Raw genomic sequence first — 18438 nt, forward strand, 5'->3', positions numbered from 1 at the left:
AATTACCAGGTTGGTAAAAGCGATGCGATGTTTTCACAAAAGGTAACGCTAACGATTGTTTAAACTTATTGTAGATTTTCATGGAAATACAATTAATTTTGTTTTATTTGCTTAAGAAATATAAAGTGTACTGAAGTGTGTATATTTTGCTGTAAAAAACATGTAATATAATGTGCTGTACTCGGAAGGTTACAAGTTGTACGCGTTAAAGTTTTCATCTAACTTTTCATTACGGGTGAAATATTTCATTTCGAATGAAAATTTTCATTTCAAATAAATTTAAACATGATCATTCTTTTTCCGTTCAATACGAAATTCAATTTTAAAACCTTCAATAAAATTAATTGTTTTTTAATATACCATTGATGCAAGAATTCAATAAATTTATGAGAAAATTTTAAATTTCTAACCAATTTTTTTAGAGGAAAATTTTGATCCGAACATTCGATAATTCGGGCAGACGTTGGAAAAACTAAATTCAATGGTATATTACGGTTCAAAACAGATATCCTACCCCTATTTCGTATGTGGTGTTTGTTCGTTTGTTTGTTTTGTTTGTTGTGTGAACGGTACTGATTTATTTTTTTGCCGTGAGACTCGTTTCAACGGCTCAAAAACGATCGTCAGCAACGTTCATACGTGTAATTCATCACAATTTTCGTTTTGCTTTTTCTATGAAACTTATGTATGCCTTTTCGTGTTGCTTGTTATCCTGATGGATGATATACTACATCTCGCTTATCGGCTACTCAGTGATTGGGTTTGTCTTATCGCGTGTAAACTTAACGGGTACTTATCATACGAGGCGTTTGATGCAACTAGTCGGTAACGAAATGTAAGTACTTTTGTGATACTTTTTGCTTCCCCCTTTTAAACTCTAGTGGACTATGGCATTGCCACTACTTAACGTAGTAAGAGTTTGTTCCTAGCCATGCTACTAAAACAAGACGACGGGTTGTTTTACTTTCTTAACTCCCTTGGTGGGCTAGAATGGCATGTTGCAGCGCAATAAAAGAAACGGTAATAAATATGAAATATGATGTAAAGTGGCTTAATTCTACTAAAGGATCTATTCCGAAGGTAACGTATCCCGTTGAAGGTTTCCGAAGGCACGCTTGCTTCTACGGTCGGGTACTTTAAAAATCTTTGGCAAGTGCTGAAACACTTTCGTACGTGCCGGTGGCAAAGCCAAGGAACGCCAACAGCAGTATAATAACATTTTTCAGCACCAGCCAAACGCCAAGCTTTCCATTCGTCCAGGCAACGATCAGCTCAATCAGGGGCGGAAACATGAGGGCGAGCGAGGACGAGCAGAAGGCACCGATGAGCGAGATGAATGCACCAAGGTTGGGAACACACTCTGCGACGAGGACTGTAAGTGGGAAAAATAAAGTGAGATAAAGTTCGGTAAAGGTGCACACTAGAGATGAGATTAATCATTCTTTTCACAGAATTGAAACAGAGTGAAAGATTATTAAAAACTCTTCATGCTGAGTTAAAACCATAAATTCACATGCAGGATTAAGCTCACTCTAACTCAGTGTGTACTCTTCTAGTTCATACCGTATAGGGATACTTACACGTCACCAATACCATGATGATACGGAACACCATCTCGCATCGTATCGGATGCTTACCGGCAAGCGCTATGCGACTTTCCACCATCGGCCACATAATCATGATGGCGACAAAGAACTGGAGTGCGTATCCAAGCAAAACACCGGTAGCAATCATCAGCTTCACACTCTCCGCTAACCTGCGAGTTAGGAAAACGGGAAGCCGAGAGTAACGCATCTAGAGGTGTAAGAGAGTGTCGAGAGTCGTATACTTACATTTCGTTGTCTGGAAGGTTCAGCGTGAGACTTCCTTGGACTGCTTCGCCCCACTGCCAATAGCCGAAGAACCCGAACGTGGTGAACAGCAACACGATGAAGGTACTGCCAATGTTAAGCACACCGAACGGCTTTCCAAAGTCGGCCGGTTTTTTCATTTCGTTCTGCAGCGGCAACACGAGTGCGATTCCTTCGAATGCAAAGATGGCGGTACCGTAGAATAGGGGCAGTTGATCGAGCCGTCCAACCATGTTCCGTTCTGCTAGCGGTGGTAGGTCCTGCGATGCATAATAGAAGGTGATACCGATGCCGAGTGTCATGAAAACGTTGGCGGCGAGTGAACAGTACGACAGGAACTTTAGCTTGGTAATGATGGACGTCAGCACGATCGGTAGGACCAGCAGTGCCATGTGGATGTGGACATCCAGCACGACCCCGTGCCGGTCCGCGATCTGCTTGAAGTTCGAGCTGATAAACACGAAGTAGATGCAGCAGAAGCCGAGCTGCGTTACGCAGATGAAGATGTTGACCGCGTTCTTCATGGCCGGTGCCCACGAGCGGACCGACGGTGGTCCAAAGGCGAAACAGAGCGCCACCGTGTCGGCAAAGTCGAGCGGTTCCGATACCGGGGGCACTGTCGGTGTCGGCTGTACGTTCAGTACTTTCCCATTGTTAGCTGCCACCGTCGTTGTCCCATTCGCACGCTCTTCCGCTTCTTGTTGCCGCTTCTTCGCCTGCATCAGTTCCGCACAGTTCAGCAGCACGTGCTGGCAGTGCACGCACACAAACCCGATGAAAAGTGTCAGTACGGTGGCCAGCACTAGGCCGCCATTTTTGAACGCATCGCCCATCGCGTAGCAACCGGTACCGATGTTACCCTTGAACAGATGCATCATCGTCTCGGCGTAGTTAGTCTTGTGGTGCGGCTGAACGCCCTGGGGCGTGATCACATCCTCCGCATAATCATGGCCGGGACGTTCACGATGATGATGGTGGCGCACATGATACCGCATGTCCGGCTGAATGTGCTGCATCTCCATCGTGGGTGGTACGTCCGGTGTAGGTTTTTCTGTGCCATTTCCTGCTGCAGTGTCTCCATTGACTGGCGAGATCTGGTCATGGTGACGCGCACGGTACACACCCGGTGGACCGCAGTAATCCTCTACGGAAATTGCCACAGGCATCTTTGCTTCTTAGCTGGCACGTTAACTGTAAGTGACGTAAAGAAATACAAATTAAGGAAATATTCATTTCATTAACAACAGTCTTCTGTTTGCAATCTTCCGGCAATACAGATGGAGGCGCCTGGTACATCAAGTAAATCGCAAATTAAGTTATGAACCCCTTGCTGATCATTCAGTTCTAACTGAGAATCTTAACCTCAAATTAAACCAACCTAGCTGTCCTATTCTGCGCACCGAAAGCCTCTATCCAAAACAGAGGTCTAACTTATGGCGGGCCGGTGGTGTAATGTAATAAACAGCGCCGGTCCACAAGGCAGGACCGGGGATCAAATCTCATCCGGACCGTCCCCCCGTAGCAAGGACTGACTATCCAGCTACGTGGTAAAAAAAAGTATCGTAAACCAGAAATGGCCTGCATGACCTCAGTGGTCGTAACGCCAAGAAGAAGAGAAGAAGAAGAAGGTCAAACTTCACCACAACACTATTTTCAGTGGAACTAAGCTTAATCGCTCTAACAACGAAAATTTTGGGATAATATGAAGTCGTACCTAACCTACTCGTGGTCGAAAAGTAATGCGCAGCAAGCATACAAGAATTCTCCAAACCCTTCGCTACTTGGAACTTATATACTGGAGCTTGCCGAAGACGAAGCGTTTGCTTGCACTACACACTGAATACTGAATAATGGCAGTAGGAAAGCTTCTATACTGCATGAGTAATAGGGGGTAGCGCAAGTGTACATATCGTTTTCCACAGTAACTCACATTGTCTTGAAGTCACTCATGAGTGCTCGCGGTTATGAGTGCTGCGTGCTCTGTGCAAGAAGACAACTGTAAACACTTCTAAAATAAGAAAGGAACGGTGTGTGAAGCTCACTATCTACTCATAACTTTAACCTTAACAAAATTCAACTTTTAATTGACTTCTAACTTTGAAAATATTAATATGCGATAAGTTCCCTGTATACGACCACGGATTCTTACCTACCCTACCTCTTTCACACTTTGGACTTATGGACTGGAGTTACTGAGCTTACTGGAGGCTGAAGATTGATGGCCGGCGTTGATTGAAAGCTGTTGTAATATATCACAACTGTGTATTCTTGAGTTATGGGATCTTCTACCCGCTTCAAATGAAGTCTTATAAATTATTGGTGAAGAAACCACACCACCTTGCCGTAACTCAAACCTATGATCACAATTTAAGCCAGAGCACTTTCGTAACATTTGGAACGTTTCCAGGCCATAACACAAGGCACAGAATAATGAAGAATTTAAATTTCACCAGGTTAGCCAGTTTCGTTGAATATCCCACAAACGATCACCACTTCACAAAACCTACCGCTTTTGCAATTGGAACTTATGGGCTGAAGTTGAAGGAGACGGTACGATTGCTTCGACTGTTTGCTGAAGACTGAAGACAGAGACGTTCTATGAAATATCACAAAGTGTGAGTATATCCAGGATATTGTTCTCCACAGTGACTCACGGTTCAATACGAACGATGGGTTACTTAGGTCAAGGCTAGCACTCACTTCTCACTCAGAACTCTAATCTCAACTGAACGCAAGTGAGGAGTTCGACCTAAGGGATCGCAAAAAAAAACCAATTACCCAACGTTTTAACACTTGGAGCTTATGGATTGGACTGAAACTGTTGACGATGCGCTTCCACTAACTGCTCACCGAAGAATAACGCTCTCAAACCGGAATGGCGACACGTGCGATCAGGGTATTGTTCTCCACAGTGATTCACCGATGGAGTTACGATCTTCCCATCGTATCTGAGCACATTCTTCGGGACGCTGTGCTTGAATGGAGATGAATTTCTGGAACAATGCAAGTCTAGACACTTGGGTTTTGTTTACGAAGCCTTGGTTCCAGACTAACGGAGCAACTAACTTTCTGCGGACAGCTTTTTCTGTAGCTGTCACCATAAAAGTTGATTTATTCGTACCGGCTCAAGAAGCTCGTAAAGTCCGTTGGAAATTATTGGAAAGCGAAATCCAAAACGCCTCCCAGTACGGTTGTCTCATTTTCTTCCGGGTGCATATGCACTCGATAGCACACGCGATAGCTTACGCGGGAGATCATTACCTTGTCAGATACCACAATTATTAGCGATTGTTGGACATCATGTATAGCATCATCTTGTACTAAATTTTGACGACCACAGTGTCGTCGAGAGAAGATGGCAAAACAAAACGCAACAAAAGAAAGGGAGGGACAACAACACATACAGCTCCAAACCGAGTCCGTATCGTCGGCAGTGGTTTGGTGTGAGGTTATTTTTAATGTGTCTAGCACAATCCTCTATCGGGCTCATTCGCTTCGGTTCGCACAACACATCATCGTCAGCCTTTATTCTCTGCACGAATGCAAGGAGACACACGTCGATGCGAACATATTGGCGAAGCCGTACGGCAAGAATCGTAAAATCAAAATCGATTATTGGAAGGAAGAAAACAAAAACTAATTAACATCTTTGGAATGTAGTGAGGGGCGACATGCAATGACCTACGGAGATGATGATCGTGTTGGAGATCGTGTCACCCTCTCTGTTTGGAACTTTAGAAGAATGTGTGGAGGTGGAATGTGGAGTGTGTGAGAAGAGATGAAGTAGAAACTCTGGAAGAGGTAACAAATAAAGGAAAGGATAAAGCTTTTGCAACATTTCCCCCAAATGTTCGCATGCGCAACTCGCTCAGGCACCTACCGGGTGTCGTCCATTCTGTATGTATAACAAGGGCAGGGAATTGTGATGCGAGCGGACACATGAACAGTGGAATGGTGCGGGATGTTTTATTGATGCGTCTCCCATCCCATCCCCACAACAAAAATCCCTCTCTTAATGACAAACAGAGAGTACAGCGCATTTGCTTTTGGGATATTTTTTGTTGTATTATCACAATACTCTTTCTATCACTGTCACGGTGCTCTTGCTTACAGCGTACTAATTGTAGTTATTTATTTTATTGTTTTTTTTTGTTGCTCCATTGTTGTTGTAGCACTCATCGAAGCTATGCCGAAGTGCAGGGACAAAATAAATGTTTATATATTTATATTTATATACATAGACAGGGAGGAGGAGGAGAAGGGAACAGTTCGTCGGTGGTTGGTATAATGTGTGTGAATGCTGACTGTTCAAGATATGTAGCGAAAACAAAACACACCGTGACGGATGATTTTTAGGAGGACGCCAAAAATAAAAAAAGGTATCCCGCAACACCAAATCTTGCTCTCCACCCCTCCCCTTGATTCTTATCCTCATCCCTTCTCACCCATGCTAGCTAACCCTTACACACATTCCCCGGGAGTGACCGGGAGTTGTCCGTAAAACGAAGTTCCTCTAGGTGCGCACCGAAGTTCACCCATCCACCGGCTGACGGTGATAAAAACAATTCAATCCCGAGCAGCCAAATAAAGTCGTCGACGGTTGATATAAGATAGCTAAACGTTCGGGCGCTTCGTGTGCCTCATGATGGCTTTGTCTCATCAGCTCATCTCCATCTGCTTTCCCATCTCCCGCAAGGCCATGCCGATGTGGTACACGGTTTTGCAGCTGCAGCTTTTTTTTTGCAGACCCTCGAAGTGATCATCAACTTTCAGTGCACGTTACAGCCCATACCCTTGAACCCGTTCGGCAATAAACTCTCACCACTCGAATCTCTACCCCCCCTCCCCCCACCCCCCTCCCCACCCGACTAACTCCCTCTCTTCTTCACATTGGCTGCGTTAGCGCTGTAGCTTACCTTTCAGCTGATGTGATGGGTTTTTGGGGTGGTACAGAGAACCGGCAAAACGCGCAACTGCACGTGTCACTAGCCGGCACTATGGAGTTTCGGAAGGTTTTTTGGTTCGCAAAATTTTTTGATTGAAGATCACACGTTGCTGCGGGGAATGTTTGATTGGAATCACAGACACACACACACAAACACAATGCGTCACCTTTCAAATACACCGCAAACGCAGCACGACCTACTTCGACCAGTAGCAACACAACAGTGACCGGATCGGACCGTCCGTTTTGTGACTCTGTTGCGCGCCCGAAACAACAACAGCCACACTTCATTCACAACGCGAAAAACGCACAAAACTCCTGACGATCCTGACGCTTGCCGTATCTTCGACCGCTTTGGCTTTGAGAATTGGTTTATGAGGTTTTCTGCACATACACGCACACACGTACGGTCGGGGGAGAAGAAAAAAAAATCCCCCCGTCGATAACATGCAACCAAGTCTCCGTCACGATCCGAAGGTAAGATGTGTTATGAACGTAACCGTTTGCGAGAGGTCTGTACTATACCCGTAAGGGGTGGGAAGCTGCATCTGTAAACGGTTGGCGAGTTTGACAACATTGACGGTGGGTGAGTTTTGTGCGAGAACTTTTATTTTTTCCTTGGTTTGTTGTTTTGCGGGTATTGCTGGTGCGTCTTTGGCTTACTCTCGCAACGTTCTCTCGTGCGTTCTCGCACGGCATCACAACGGTACGGTGACGAACGGAAGAGACCGTTTTTTTTCATATCCCCCTTTTTCTTTCACTCCTTCACCACCTTCCTCCCCCCCCCCCCTTCTCTCCCGCGTTGCCCATTCAGCATATTTTGCGGACACGTGCGTTCCGGTAAGTGTGGGAAGTAGTAGTAACTCACCACCATTAGCAGTAGTAACTCACCACCAACAGTACGCAATACAACGATACGCGCGCGGAAGGTGGAACTGTTGCGGTGTGGGTTATTCTGTTCATGTTACTTTTTGTACTTTAGAATTCTAGACCCGTATGTACAGTATACAAATACTTACAAATCATGAATGGATTTCTACTAGAAATTTTTATGATATGTATTTTTTTCTTATTTCCTTTGAAATAAGCAATTATGAAAGGTTTTGAGAGTGTGTGCAAATAATGCCAAACACTGAAGTCACTCGCATTACGACGCATGCCACTCAAATCACTCATCAACGATCAACAAAGAAACCTCCCACCCCACCCCCTTCTCTCCCCGGCGATGCTGGATGCTTACAAAAAATGCATTGCGTTAGTGTTCTGTACAATTTCTGAAATGCGCCACAAAAAAAGGTTTCCGAATTGCAATCTATGTACAGTGAGCTCTCTTCGTGAGTGTGCTTAGTCATACTCGTATGCGTGAGTGATTGCGTGAGTCACGCTTAAATGCAAAAGCAAATAAGTAGGCAACGTAACTCACGCTTGGGAAAGTGAATTGAGCTCTCGCAAATGTGTTTTGAGTGCTAGCAAATGTTCGGCAAAATTGTTGCGTTTGCAAAAAAATGCCATGGCCGCCTGACTGACTGATAATTGCATTTTTTGACACGGGTTGCTCATGAGTTCTTTCCACTCATGAGTGTTTTGTTAAGTAACTGTCAAAATTGCACTAAAAAAGTTTTTTTTTTTCGAAATGTACTATAGGTGGGGATTTTCACACAATGGTCACTCATTGCTCATGTCAGCTATAGTCACTCATTTACTATGAGAATGTTATCTACACGATCCAGTGGGAATGATATTTGGTTTTGAATAAGCAGCAGATTAAAAAAATTGGTTTGGCTCTCTTGTGGTGTGTGATGTGTTAAACGGCGCCGGTTCGAACACGACAGGAACGGGTATCAAATCCCATCCGGACCGTGTTCCCCCTTAGTAAAGACTGACTGTCCGGCTACGTGGTAAAAATAAAGTAAGAAATGGCCGACATGACCTTAGAGGTCATTAAGCCAAGCTGAAGAAGAAGAAATGATTGCGAAGTACGCAACTACTCTCTTACACTCATGCTGTAGTCCATTAACCTGCTGACGTACGCAAGGGAGTACACGCAGGGAACCGCAAGCAAATGGCGTAAAATAGCGTTAGAATTTTCTATATTTTTAGCTCATCTTGCCGTTTTGTTGATGTCTTGCGTTTTCTCTGCCTTCGTGTACGGGGGCTATCAAAATCGTTCGGGGAAGTTGAATGTCAAGCAAAAAACAAAATCTTACGTTATAAGAAATTATTAATAGTTTGATATGGTTGTGTGTTTCAGCTGTGAGAGGGTTGAAAGGGTAACATTGAAATGCACAAACTCTTCGAAGCAGTATTAGAACCATAGCAAAATGTTATCGGGAATTAATGAATGGTGTTGCAACATGGCAACGGAAGTGGATGGGATTGGTTTTTTAGGGATTTTTTTTAATAACTACCTACACCTGCTGTTGCTTACCTTCATCACTTAGTTCAGCAGCTCAAGTTAACCGCGCTCAGCTGACTGTAAGGAACCGGCTGGAGTGTGGGACTGCCCCAGTCCGTGACTTCATTATCACCGGCGTTAGGCCACGTTTTCGATTCGCTCTCACCCCGCCCGATCCTTCACCGTTCGTCCTTTGCCAACTGTGCCAACTGTGCGAATAACCTGATCAAAACAAAACAGGTGAGAGACCGGAGAGCGCACAGAAATGGCTAAACCCACCCCAGGTCCGTTGAGCAAATCGACGCGGAACGGAATGGCGCGTGCTAGGGAAAGTTGTCATACCTGTTATTCGGTGCTGGCTGACCTAGAAACGGCTTTGCTCGCATGAACACTTCAGATAAGTTGTCATTTGTTTGCTCTTGTTGTGTTTGTTGCGCGTCCGTTCTTTGTTGATTTGCAGCAAGCGGGGTAGAACGTGAATATTTCTTCCTTCTACAGCCAACAGAACAGTAGCTAAACTGGAAAGAAACTGATGATTAATAAGCACTAACAGCCGTACTTACATGCTACTGATCGGTTAACAATGTTTTTAACAAGGTTCACTCTCTCTCTCTCTCTCTCGCACCGCTCTGATTCGCTGCTTGGTACACTCACACATACACTTAGCCGTTTGAGCTGTTTGAAATCTCATCTGACACCTGTTCAATTAAGCATAGTTTTATGCAGGTGATTGTGACCCGAAGATGACGTTCGGCTCCACGTGCAGGGGATGTACGCGCCTGCTTCATACTTTATAATCGAGTAATTGGCGAGTGATTTATTCGGTATTTTGTTAAGAGATGTCTATAGCAAATACACTTTTAATCAGCATAAAATTACAGTCTTTCTCTCCCTTCTTGGCTTTAACGACCTTACAGGTCACGCCGGCCATTTCTGGCTTACTACACTTATTTTTACCACTTAGCCGGATAGCCAGTTCTTGTTAATGGGATGGGATTTGAACCCGGTCCGGCCGTGTGGACTGGCGCCGTTTATCACATGTACCACCGGGCCGCCCCTTACAGACCCATAAAATTACAGTGTAAGGGATAATTTAGGACAGAAACAAATAGAAAAGAACATTAAATGTTTTCGAACATAGGTTTCACTAAAAAATTATCTACAAACAATAACATCTGTCTGCTCGCTGTCTTGTCGCAAACGACAGTCGTTTAACAAGGCACAGCCACAAATCCGAAACCATTATTTGCATATCATTTGCATTAAACACAATGACAGGCTAAACTTTCCCTCTAAAGCATATACACACACTTTCCATTCTATGTTAGTTTATGATGCCCATATAATCGCAGAAAGTAATTGAGCCGATGCATCTGATGAGTTGTCTGTTTTGTCAAAAACCCTAGCAGAACTAACGATCTGCGACGATCGAGACCCTCTAAGAGTAAGTTTGACAAACGGTTAGATGCCTCCCTGCTAGTGACTATTATCCACGCAACCCAAACCGAAGCAAGTAATTGTACCGATGTAGCGCGATGTACCTTGGCGTGTGGAGATAATGCATCTGTTTGCGATTGGTAGATCGCAAATAAAGCAAATGTCTCGATCGTGGACCACAACTGGAGCATATCGGCATTCACCTGGCGCAAGGTTAAGTGCCCGTTGGGTTCGCTGCCTGCAACTTCTAGGCTACTGGAGCGTTTCAGTTCACCGCACACGGGAAGATACTGGCAAAATTCTGGAACCGAGATACTCTTTACGTTGGGCTAGACGATCAGTAGAGGTTCATCCGTCGTTCCATGAAGACCGTACAGTGTTGGTAAAGTGTCCTTTAGTTGACAAACAGTGTCCCTGTAGTGTTTGTGCAAAAATATGGCGCCACTAGCGGGCCCTGCGCTAGCAAGCTTTACGACTCTGCTAACGATGATGGTACTAATGGTGCATGATGTGCACGCGGTCAGTGGTATATACGTGAACAATCACAAAATTGACAAGTTTGAAACGGATCGCGTTAAACTGATTCGTCCATCGGACAGCCAAACCCAAGAATCGACGAGCTATGTTAATAAAAATGGTTTGCTTACTAAAGATAATTTTACCACCGTGCAGCAGTACTATCAGTACCTGGTGGGTGAAGATCCTGTCAACTATATCGATCTACTGTGGGGCAAAAATAAAACCCAACTACCGTCGATCTTTCGTATCGGTGCTGTATCATCTGCTAATTATCACTTTACGACTACCGCATCACCAACCGCACTCAACTATTCCGATGATCAATCACCAATCAAAAACACGCTCAACAACACGAATCTTGCTTACTACGGGGATTACCAACGTCCACAATCAGCGCAATCAAGTGTGGTAACTGCATTACCTTTACGGCAACCGGTTTCCACTATCCGGTCACCAACGAATCCCACTAGAAAGCGAAGAAAGAAGAAGCCAGCTGATGCTGTGGTACCGTCCAAGCAGCAGGTGTCACATCCAGCAGGGCACGGTGTGATCGGTGTACCGCCATCGGATTTAACCGCAGCCGAACTAACGCCCGAGACGCTGTCCTTGTTAAGTCGTTACTATTCCTTTAGCTGCACGTTGACACCGATACAACCGACACCGTCAGCTTATCCAACACCATCCACCGTCCCACCGTCAATTAGTACAACGCGCAGAACGAAAACACGTTACCTTACGACTAAACCAACGGTCAAACCTGCTACAAAGCGTCCAAAACCCAGCACTGTTACCAGTGGCGTTAAACAAAAGAAACCCGTCGTGTATGTGGATCCTCCCGTGATAAAGCGTATCGGCGGTATGCTGGAATCGGTGTACACGTTTATGGAGAACGCACTCACGAGCACCGAGTACGTGGAAGACTCCGCAGAGACACGTGCGGCGAAACAGCGTACCAACATCCCAAACCAAACGACCCGAAACATGGCGAACGGATCGAAAAGTGCCAAAGTGAAGCGGAACACCTACACGAAAGCATCTTTCGAAGAACTGGAATACGTTGGCAGTACATCCGGTGAGCTAGATAGTGCGTCCCGTGCAACACTCGCGGATACTGAACAAACATGGCTGCCGGTGGCGAGTGATGGTACGTCTAAGATTACGAAACAGTTTACCCCCAAGCTGGTCACAATTTCTGGGCTACCTTCGACGCTCAGTACCGATGGGAATAAGAACAAAATGACTACCAACATACAGGTGACGAGTGAGTATACGGCGGCGACACCACCAACCGTTACGCACGGCAAACCTCGACCCGATGATAGTGCGGATTACGATGACAGCAGTGAGGAGGAATCGGAAGAGGATTACTTCGACGGTTTTGGAGGTTTCGGTGAAGTAGACGACGAGGACGATGATGAGGAGGAGGATGAGGATGACTCGAATGATGAGCAGTACGGTGATGGTAGCAATGGACCGGTCCGTCCTAACCGTCAGACAGCGCTCACTAATGATAAGGATTACGAGGACGTCGGTACACACGTGGAACGTCCAGTGCGCATTAAGCGTGTGAAGAGACGGCGCAGAAAAAAGCGCCCCGCAGTTAGTTACGAAAGTACCTCAGAGTACAGTGATGAAGATAGCTCCGACGAGGTGGAAGACGAATACGACGACAGGAATGAATCGAACGGTGAGGAGGAGGAGGACGACGATGACTACGATTCTGGTGAGGCGCCAGAGGATGCGGAAGGATTCTTTAGCCGTATGTTTTCCACGTTCGGACGGTTCGTGCGGTCGCTTGGGTTTGGGGCAGCGGCACGCGGCACACCTAACGACTATGATGACTACGATGGTGGGAATGCGCGCAGTACGACACCGCGCGTACAGAGTGTACGGAGACGTCCCACGCGCAGCACTTCGGGCGATGCCTCACCGGTGACACCTAACCGTCAAACAATGCTAGCGCCTGAGGGTAGTCCCATCAATTGGTTCGGTATGCCGGGAGCTTATCTTTTGAACGACATCGAGGAGGAGGCTGCCGTGGATCAGCTCGTTCCACCGGTGGAATTTCCTGCGGTAACTGCACCGTCCACCTCCACCACCAATGCCGGGTGGTTTGAACTGATGATGCCTTGGGATTTTTTCAACCCGTGGACATCGGTTGAATCGTCCGGGGATGTAGACGAACAGGAACTTCCCGCAACGGTACAACCTGTTACAGTATTGCCCCAAATAGAGCAGCAAGCCACACCGACAGCATCCTCCCCAATGTCAGGCTGGTTGTCACAGTTTTTCGTTGGGAGTACCACTAGGCCACCAACTTCAACTACTGCGTTACCCAAACCAGACCAACTGCTCTCAGCATTAGCACAATATGTCGCACAAACTGCATCAATCAAACGTCCGACAGAGGCGGGATTGGTGCACACAACCAAACATCCAACACGACCGGTGTCCTACACAAACTACCAACTATGGCGCATTTTCATACACACCGAGAATCATTTACAGCGGCTGGAAGAATATCGTCAGTCACCGGACGGAATACGGCTTCAGTGGTGGAGCAGTCCATCACTGGTGCGCCCGACAGACGTATTGGTACCACCTACGGGAGTACAGGCCGATTCCTTACGCGAGTTTCTGGAAGAGGAAGGACTGCGGTACGAAACCACCATACGCGATGTAGGACAGGCGATTGCATACGAAAACCCGCGCCTAACACGTCGCGAGCAGATGGAGATGGAACTACTGCACGGCCATCCTCTCACCTGGTATCGGTACCATCGGTATGGAGATATTGTGAAGTTTGTCCACTACCTGCAGCGACGATATCCTCAGCATGTACAGCTGCTACATATAGGTCGCTCGTACGAAGGTCGACCCGTGACGGTGGTGCGCGTATCATACGCCACACAGCAACCTAAACGCTCGCGCAAACCGTCCAAGAAAAGACCGGCCGTGTTTGTGGAGGCTGGTGCACACGGTCACGAGTGGATAGGACCTGCCGTTGCCACCTGGCTGCTGAACCGGCTGCTTGAGCTGCCTGACACGTTGCATGGCAACAGTACACCGCCCACAGAGTCCGTTGACCTGAAGACGGTACAATCCTACGATTGGTATGTATTGCCGGTACTTAACCCGGATGGGTATGAGTACAGTCACAGGCGCGATCGGTTGTGGTCTAAGAATCGTTCAAACCAAACGCAACATACACCGTCCGGAGTTGGACAGGCGATCCTATCAAGCGCGTAGGTATCACCATACCTTTCGGTCTAGATTCCTTATAGTTCTCTTCTCAAAAGCAATTCCTTTCTTCCACGTAGGATCAACTGGTGGAATGCTCACAAACCTCAACTTACAGAGGACGCATATCCGGAGGAGACTTGCTACGGTGTTAACCTAAATCGCAACTGGGCGTACCATTGGCAGCAAGCATCTGACCCGATGTACCGGAATCCGTGTAGTGACAGTTACGCTGGTACCGAACCATTTTCCGAACCGGAAACACGTGCATTGCGTGATTTTCTTCTAACAAGACGTCGCAATGTACGGCTGTACCTATCACTGCAGGCGTACGGACAGGTGTTAACATATCCCGATACGGATAGCATTACAACGCGCGACAAGGAACGATACGGGCCGGAAGCTTTCGGTGACGTGCACGAAATGGCATCGGTCGGATTGGAAGCGATGCGTGGTGAGGTTGGTGAGTTTCTGTACAACCTCGAGCCGGAAGCTGGCCCGCTTACGTACGGCACTGCGACTGGTTATGCGCGGCACGGTGCAGGTATACGGTACAGCTACACCTTAAGGCTACCGGATAAAGGGACGCACGGTTTGTTACTGCCTCCCTCGAGCATCGTGCCGATCGGCCGTGACGTGTTTGAGCTGCTAAAAGGTATGATTGAATATAGCTAAGAGTCCGGATAAGAGATAGTAACAACTTCCAGCAGGAGAGGCTTATTTTAATTGTTTCTAAATAAAAGTAAAGAACCGTTTTTTTTACCACGTTTCATCGCGATCAAACACGCGTCGATCGTTAGGTAGTTTGACGTATAGATGGCGCTCGCAACAATGAGGAGAAAATGAAACGCGCAACGCACATTAAAACAAAACAAACTGTTACATTTAATGTAAGGGTAGAATAAAGAAGAAGCGTGAGTTTTAAGTAGACACTAACTATGGCCGCTGCTTTTGCTAGTTTATAGGTGCAACTCTATTACTTTCACCGCTTATCGAAAGCATGCATCAGCAGAAAGAGAATCCTTTAGTTCCCATAGTAGCGTAAAGAATGGATGATTTTAATGAAAACATTTAAGACTAATTAAAACATTTCCCTTACTTTTACATGTTGTTACATCCATGCTGTCTTAATATAATATCACACACAGAAATTTCGTAGAAAAAAAATACCCCGTAAAACGAAAACACCTGACTCATCCTCACGCTTTCCCTTCGTTCCGAGCTAAACGATTGATTTAGGTATATGGGTCTGACTTCCCGCTTTTATCCTTTTTGCTACTGTCTGCCCCTACACTACCGTGTCGGTACAATTTGGTGGAACAACACAACAACTTTTTGGGCAGTCGCGTGCCGTAGGTCCATTCAATTTGTGGCCAAAGGCAACTAAAATACAAAAAAAAGACCGAAGCGAACACAACTTCTGAAGAGTTCAGGTCTGCCACAAGTCCCTGAGAATGCCGGCTTGCGGTATATGGTCGGTACCTAATGTAGACCTTTGCCGCTTCTAGCATTCTGGAACTCCATTATAGTTATTAATACCATTAGAAGTTAACTACCTGTGCGACCGCCCGCCCGTTCCTTCTTGCTCGCTGTTTTATGTTTGTACTTCTGTTGTGTAGGTGGAAGGAGAATGAGTGGTGGAGAAGTGGAGAAATTTTAAGCTCCAAATATACCGCGTGGCGGTGTGTATCACTCGGTATGATTGATTGTAAGTTCAAAGTCAACCACATGCGCTAGTGTAAGTTAGTAAACAACTATGACAACTAATAATGCGGTATAGCGTACAGTGTGTGGCGCTTCTTTTTTGTGGAAGTTAACACAGTCATACCAAAAATAGGAATTCCAAATAATATAGTCATTTAGTATCAAATTGCAATTACATTTATATATCATCCTGTTTTATTGACTTCTATCGTTACATCTACAATATTACAACACTACACTTCACTGTACCGCATTATATCGTCATGTCCGTTACCTCACCCCAGCGCTGTAACCAATCATCGACCCATTTTCGCACTTCTGCAACATTTCTAAACCGTATTTCCCCCCGGTAAGGGGGTGTACCGCATCGATTCGAGCTGGTGGTAATAGGGCACTACTTCCGGTGTATGTGCTGATGTGCGAAAGGATTTACCCGCCAAGGTTGTAGCAGTGTTTCCTTCACCGTAGTACCCAACTGGTTGAAAAATGTTTCCCAATCTTTACGTTGGTTTTTACATCAAGATTTAAATTGAATGAGAGAGTGAGTGAGAGAGTGAGTGAGAGAAAACTTGGCGACAATTCCCGACATGGAAGCATAACAAATTGGAAACTATTGCGAACTATTTTGAGGTTGAGATACTTGGGATATTTCGTGTGCGCTATCCGACTCGAAAAACCCTGCCCTTCCACCCGATGGTTGCAAACATGCAAGAACAAAGTTTGGCAAACTCGCACCATACACCGTGCCTTGGGACTATCTCCAATACCTTCTGCCGTACCGTCTTTCGCCAATTTCCGGCTTTAAGCTAGGGGAATAGAATCAACCAGCCTGCACCAATGGTCGAAGCAAACGCTTAACGTAACCTCAGTTCTTTACGACACGAGTTCGGTAGTGTACGGTTGTGTCCACCGGATGGTGCAAAGTAAGCAAACTGGGAGAGTTTTTAAATCCAATTCTACAATGAGCCTCAACGAAGGTAGCGAACCGGCTCGTGGTGTGGCCACGATACGGCTCAGCTATGAGCAGCTACGAGATACGTTAGGACGCTTCGAATACTTCCGCCACTGGACGGAGGATCAGGTATATTAGTCAGGTGCGAGAACCAACTGTTTGTATTATCATGTGTGTTTTGCTATTCAGATCCGTGAGTGTAGCATCCTGGCACGTGTTGTGCAGTATGCACCGCATCAGACGATACCGCTCGATTTGCAGTTACCCTTTGTCTATCTCGTTCTAAGCGGACAATGTATGATCATGCAGTGTTTGCAGCTAGCTCGCGATACTACGCTACTGTCCCGGGGAGAGTTCCGGCTTGCATCTACTGAGGATGGAGGCGCATCACCTCCGCCTTCCTACCCGAATACATTAAGCCCCGAGACACAGCTTGATTTAATTCAAAATCTGCACACAACTTTTAGCTCCGCAAAGTTAACCGATGCCGACGATAATTCGCTTCAATACGATCCAGATAAAGCAATCTGTTTCCTAAAGGTATCGATAGTAGTTACGAAGCACGATAGTAACCGTGAGATAATTGTTTGCTCCTCTTTCTCATCCCGTTGCAAAAGACACCCACACAGGAGGGTCCAGTTGTACATCGGTTTCTTGACGTCGGAACGCTACGATGTGGTGCAGTGTTTGGTTTGGGCGAACGGCATCATCATCGGACGATTGTCGCACGTACCAGGACGCAATGTCTGCTCATACCCCGGTGCTGGTTGTTTCTCAAACCGCAAAACATTGGCAACACGTGGCAGCGGCTCTGCATGTACCTCGACTGGACCATACCCGGACGGGACGAGCTGTTTCAGCAATTTTTACGCGACAAAGCGTGGCACGAGTATCGAAAGTGGTTAATTGGCGAGACGGCAAAACGGCCCAGTGGAACGGTAATGGCGGACGTACCTGTTATGTGTCGTATTTTACAAACCAACACGCTTAGCAAGAAGCAGGATGCGAAAAGCTGTAAGAAGAAAAGAAGATGAGAGCGAATATCAACGATCGTCTCCAAATGTCATGGCTAAGTAATAAAGCCTTGCTGTAAAAATTACCGGAATATAATGATCTCAACATTTCAAATGTCGATTGATATAAGATTCAGATACTTGGATCAGAATATGAGAAACAAGATCCATTCGAGAATTAACTCTAAACGTAGACCTTCAAAACAAATATTTCAAACTTGAAGTGTCAATTGGAATAACTTGTCAAAACCTAGTAGTAGCGTAACTGTCAGTGTGACAGTAAGTATTAAAGTCACTGAGTATATTTAATGGCAGGACATTAAAAGGCAATAGCAACAGCATCACAGGCAAATACACAGCATGAAACAGGTTATATCTTAAGG

At 45.9% G+C, this 18438-nt stretch overlaps 3 protein-coding genes across 8 annotated transcripts; 2 read left to right on the forward strand and 1 right to left on the reverse strand.

Moving 5' to 3' along the window:
* Positions 1-11: 11 nt before the first annotated feature.
* LOC125771852 (proton-coupled amino acid transporter-like protein CG1139) lies at positions 12-9257 on the reverse strand. Of its 6 annotated transcripts, none has more exons than XM_049442965.1 (4): positions 9224-9257; positions 1833-3041; positions 1581-1756; positions 12-1372 (listed from the first exon to the last, which is right to left on the reverse strand). In XM_049442965.1, the coding sequence occupies exons 2-4, from the start codon at positions 3014-3016 to the stop codon at positions 1137-1139; spliced, it is 1596 nt and encodes a 531-aa protein (XP_049298922.1). In that variant the 5' UTR covers positions 3017-3041; positions 9224-9257; the 3' UTR covers positions 12-1136. The 6 variants fall into 6 exon arrangements, with proteins under 6 accessions (XP_049298922.1, XP_049298896.1, XP_049298941.1 ...); XM_049442939.1 differs by lacking the exon at positions 9224-9257 and adding an exon at positions 6767-7512; XM_049442984.1 differs by lacking the exon at positions 9224-9257 and adding an exon at positions 4629-4654.
* Positions 9258-10954: 1697 nt separating this feature from the next.
* On the forward strand, positions 10955-16716 carry LOC125774742 (uncharacterized). Its single transcript, XM_049444922.1, has 2 exons — positions 10955-14391; positions 14467-16716. The coding sequence occupies exons 1-2, from the start codon at positions 11063-11065 to the stop codon at positions 15059-15061; spliced, it is 3924 nt and encodes a 1307-aa protein (XP_049300879.1). The 5' UTR covers positions 10955-11062; the 3' UTR covers positions 15062-16716.
* Positions 16717-17051: 335 nt separating this feature from the next.
* Positions 17052-18076, forward strand: LOC125762329 (uncharacterized). Its single transcript, XM_049424292.1, has 3 exons — positions 17052-17171; positions 17232-17582; positions 17660-18076. The coding sequence occupies exons 1-3, from the start codon at positions 17052-17054 to the stop codon at positions 18074-18076; spliced, it is 888 nt and encodes a 295-aa protein (XP_049280249.1).
* Positions 18077-18438: the final 362 nt, after the last annotated feature.

Source organism: Anopheles funestus, chromosome X, assembly GCF_943734845.2.
Source record: "Anopheles funestus chromosome X, idAnoFuneDA-416_04, whole genome shotgun sequence".
In the NCBI taxonomy this organism is placed as follows: Eukaryota; Metazoa; Arthropoda; class Insecta; order Diptera; family Culicidae; genus Anopheles; species Anopheles funestus.

Bases quoted from the DNA above. Each gene is read 5' to 3' on its own strand.
- LOC125771852 (XM_049442965.1), bottom strand. From the start codon at position 3,016: ATGCCTGTGGCAATTTCCGTAGAGGATTACTGCGGTCCACCGGGTGTG. The intron at 1,757-1,832 runs GTAAGTATACGA...CCTAACTCGCAG, and splicing joins AACCTTCCAGACAACGAAAT to GTTAGCGGAGAGTGTGAAGC. The intron at 1,373-1,580 runs GTAAGTATCCCT...TCCCACTTACAG, and splicing joins CATCATGGTATTGGTGACGT to TCCTCGTCGCAGAGTGTGTT.
- LOC125774742 (XM_049444922.1), top strand. From the start codon at position 11,063: ATGGCGCCACTAGCGGGCCCTGCGCTAGCAAGCTTTACGACTCTGCTA. The intron at 14,392-14,466 runs GTAGGTATCACC...TCTTCCACGTAG, and splicing joins CAGGCGATCCTATCAAGCGC to GATCAACTGGTGGAATGCTC.
- LOC125762329 (XM_049424292.1), top strand. From the start codon at position 17,052: ATGAGCCTCAACGAAGGTAGCGAACCGGCTCGTGGTGTGGCCACGATA. The intron at 17,172-17,231 runs GTATATTAGTCA...TTTGCTATTCAG, and splicing joins GCCACTGGACGGAGGATCAG to ATCCGTGAGTGTAGCATCCT. The intron at 17,583-17,659 runs GTATCGATAGTA...CCGTTGCAAAAG, and splicing joins AAGCAATCTGTTTCCTAAAG to ACACCCACACAGGAGGGTCC.